The sequence below is a fragment of the Myotis lucifugus genome, unplaced genomic scaffold (genome assembly GCF_000147115.1).
Source record: "Myotis lucifugus unplaced genomic scaffold, Myoluc2.0 scaffold_13, whole genome shotgun sequence".
Classification (NCBI taxonomy): Eukaryota; Metazoa; Chordata; class Mammalia; order Chiroptera; family Vespertilionidae; genus Myotis; species Myotis lucifugus.
In genome coordinates this window covers 15227542-15231091 of record NW_005871061.1, presented here as the reverse complement: position 1 = coordinate 15231091, position 3550 = coordinate 15227542, and the positions used below count along the sequence as shown (strand labels likewise).

The window sequence follows — 3550 nt, the reverse complement described above, 5'->3', positions numbered from 1 at the left end:
GGGGACGGCCAGCAGGGACATCCTGCAGTGGCCCAGTTTGTGACCAGCTGCCTGAGACTGTCTCGTTCCTGGGCTGGGGGGGGGGGGGGCGTTTCATGCATCTGATCCGTGCTGCCCAGCAGTGCGGTGCCCATCGGGGCTGTCCATAGCTTATGGGGAAGGCACGGCCTGGGGAGTCGGAGACTTGATCCTGTGCAGTAACCAGATCTGGGCATTGGGAATGCGGCCAGTTCTCTGCAACCTGAGCTGCCCCACTGTTGCATCGCCGGAGCAGTCATGGTGCCTTCTTCCGTCACAGTCCCCTAAACTTGCAGCGATGGAGGTGGGCTGTCATAGCTTTGGGTGAACAAACATGGAAGACCCATAGGTGATAGTAGGCATGAGGTGCTGGCTGGGGAGGCAGTCGTGTGGGTTTTTGTGAAGCGCTCAATGTCACAGCTTTGGAAGCCTCTTTCTTAGTTCTCAGAGAGCTCAGTGGTGAGGAAAGGCAGGTCTTGTCCTGCATTGCAGTTTCCATGGGAAAACTTGCTGTTGGGGGTGTCAGAGGGGTTGGCCGGGAGCACCTGTGGCAGAGAGACACCCTTCTCCAGTAACCTCTTCACAGACGGACTCATCGCCGGATGCCCAGGAACTGCTCGGCAGATCTCTGCTGTTCCACAGAGTTCTCTGAGCAGCCGTCCATCTTCTGCGGGAAGAAAGGTGTGTGCTTGTGCACAGTCACTGTCCGGTCCCGGGCCAGCGGGGGCACCCCTGCCTGGAAGTGTTCTCCCACAGAAAGAAAGGTGTGTGCTTGTGCACAGTCACTGCCCGGCCCTGGGCAGTCAGGGGCAACCCGGCCTGGATGTGTTCTCCCGCTGGGTTGGCAGAGGTTGGACAATCGTTGTCCAGAATTCCCTTGTTTAACAAATAAAGTTAAGTTCCCAATGAGGCCCCTGGTTAGAAAGGGATGGGGTTGGGGAGAGGAGGAGGAGCCGAGCTGCTTCTTCCCCACCTGCCAGAAGGTGCAGAGCCCGAGGCATGACCTCCAGTCTGCTCAACTGCCCTGGGAGGCTGCTTCTGGAGAGACTGTGAAGGCTGAGCTCTGCTCCTGTGTCCTGGTGTGTCTAAAAACAAGGAGGCAGAGCCGTGCTCTCACCTAGGCCTCTGGGCAGCAGCCTCCTGGTTTTCAGCAGAGACAGTGGCCCTGGGGTGTGACCTCCCCTCAGTGGTTGGAACTGTGTGTAGGAGCCGCCAGCAGGCAAACCATCAAACTAGTTGCCCGGGCGACGATGCTAGTGTCCCACCTGGTGGCTATGGGTGCTGCCATCCTTGTTGTGGAGTGATGGTTAATTTGCATATCCCCTCTTTATTAGATAGGATAATTTTCTAAAGTATCCAAATTGATACCAACTAGATGAACCTATACTAGATTGAAAACCATGGTGCACTTCCATAAGTGTTTCCTTCTTTATGTACCTCACAAGGTTAACCATCTATAAAATTAATCAGTGATAAAACATCATTAGAAGAAATCTTTAAAATTGTGGTAAGTGGTATGAAGGAAACTAAAAGGGTTATATTGAGATTAAGAATATCAGTGGCGAGGAGAAAATGGAGACTGAATAGGAAGACATGTCAGGCACCTTGTCCCAGAGCAAGGTTGGAAATACAACTAAAAAGGAGAACATTCACCTGGAAATTCCAACTGTGGTTCAGCTGAGGAGGTGACTTACAACAAAGAAGAACAGAAGGTACCTGAAAACCTGTAGGAAGAGTGAGATCACGAGAGGGGTGTTGCCCAGAGCACACACAGTGGTCCAGCAGACTGATGAGTAGCACCTCTGGACCTACAGTGGCATGACCTGCAGTGCCCATATCATTCAAGGAGCTATGAAAAGTAGCAAGACTGATGGTGGCAGCAGAGTCTAGACCTGGCAGAACAGAGCCAGTGGGGAGAAAGCTGCATCTTTTATTCCCTTTATATTTTTCTTTTTTTAAATCTCTAAACCCAGAGCACAAGAATTTTCATTTGCAACTACACACCCAAGGCACTGGTGCAGGAAAGGAGGTGTGGACTTGAGGTGCCTGAGGAGAGGTGGGGAAGGGAAGCAGGGCAGGAAGACTTGGAAAAGTAGTAGCCAGAATGAGAAGATGGCTGCTGAAAGGAAGGCAGACTGCAAGACAGTGTGAGAGTGAGAGAACGAAAGGAGAGTGTGTGGACGTACTGAGAGTGTAAATTTGTGAGTGAGTGATAGCTATACTCCAGGGGACTGTTGGAGACTGCCAGATCGGGCTCCTGTAACAGGGCAGCCTCCACTGCTGCTGAAATCTCTCCTGGAGCAGCCAGCTCAGCCACGGAGACCGCACCATCTTGAGTGGCTGATATCAGAAGCGTATACATCCAGAAACCCTGCAACCACGGCACCCAGGGTCCAGCTATGAACATAGGAACACCGGATCTCAAGCAGCGCGAATACTTGGACTCAGACGAGCCCTGCTCCTCCTCACGGAAAGGTCAGATTTTGCCCAGATAAAGTGCGGTTTGTAATTAAGGTCAGAGAGAGAAATGCGTGCGCGGGGGAAGTCTGCACCCCACAAAGTCCTCTGCCGTTGGGGCCAGCGTGATCCTCGAGTGTGGAAGGGGTCCCACAGGGCTGCTGGCAGAAGGGAACTCTAAAAATCAGCCCATAGCTGGACTGGGTCCAAAAAGGCAGCCTCGGATTTTGCCAGTGTGCTGGCTGCTTAGTGCCAGGGGAGAGAGGACTTGCAGAAGAGACTTTGGGAGAATTGCGCACTCTGGCTCTTTTTGTTTGTTTGTTTTGTTTTGTTTTGTTTTCTCCTTAAATCTTTGCTTTTGGTTATTAAACCCAGTACATAGGATCTCCCAGTTGGGGTCACTCAGAGAGACTGCAGAGGAAAGTAGTTTTTGTGGAACCTGGGAATCAGAGCGGGGAGTAATGACCAAGGAACCAGCTCTAGGGTAGTCGACTCTCCCAAACCAGTATCAAGTGCGATAGAGAAAACAAAAACTAAAAACTGGCTAGAGAGTACTTGTAGCCTCGGAGGTCAATCCAGAAACACTGCCACCCAGGGGCTGAACCACAAACTGACCCTTCTGTAAACACAAATAAAGACAGACTGGGAAACAAAGAAATACTGCCTGCTTTAAAATCAGGACTGTGGTTTACAATACGGAGGAACAGTGTATCGCAGGGAACTTCAACACTCTCCTGAATACCTGACAGGACTGAGGCATGTCAAACAGAAGAGTAGAGGAAGTGAATGACCTTCACTACCGCACATTTTTATTTTTTTCACCTTTTACTTAAGAAACTACTTTTTTTTCTTTTTTCGTCACCTGATTTTACCTTTTCAATTACTACATTTTTATTTTTAACCAGTATTATTAGTACTAACATTTTACCTTTTTTTTTTTTAAAAAAAGTGTCATTTTATTTTCTCTTTATTTTATTTTAGGATTAGGGTTCTACATTCTATTTTCATCTTTCCTTTAGGATCATTTCACTCTTCTCAACTTTACCTTTATGCCAAAACTCTATTCCTCACTTTT

The 3550-nt window shown here is 49.3% G+C and overlaps 1 protein-coding gene across 1 annotated transcript in view; it reads right to left on the bottom strand.

Moving 5' to 3' along the window:
- PRRG1 (proline rich and Gla domain 1) overlaps positions 1-3550 on the bottom strand; it is a 166280-nt gene that overhangs the window by 73405 nt on the left and 89325 nt on the right. The window contains exon 3 of the mRNA XM_023750460.1: positions 2205-2358. Coding sequence (XP_023606228.1) covers positions 2205-2358 — 154 coding nt within the window. The remainder of the gene's footprint in view (positions 1-2204; positions 2359-3550) is intronic.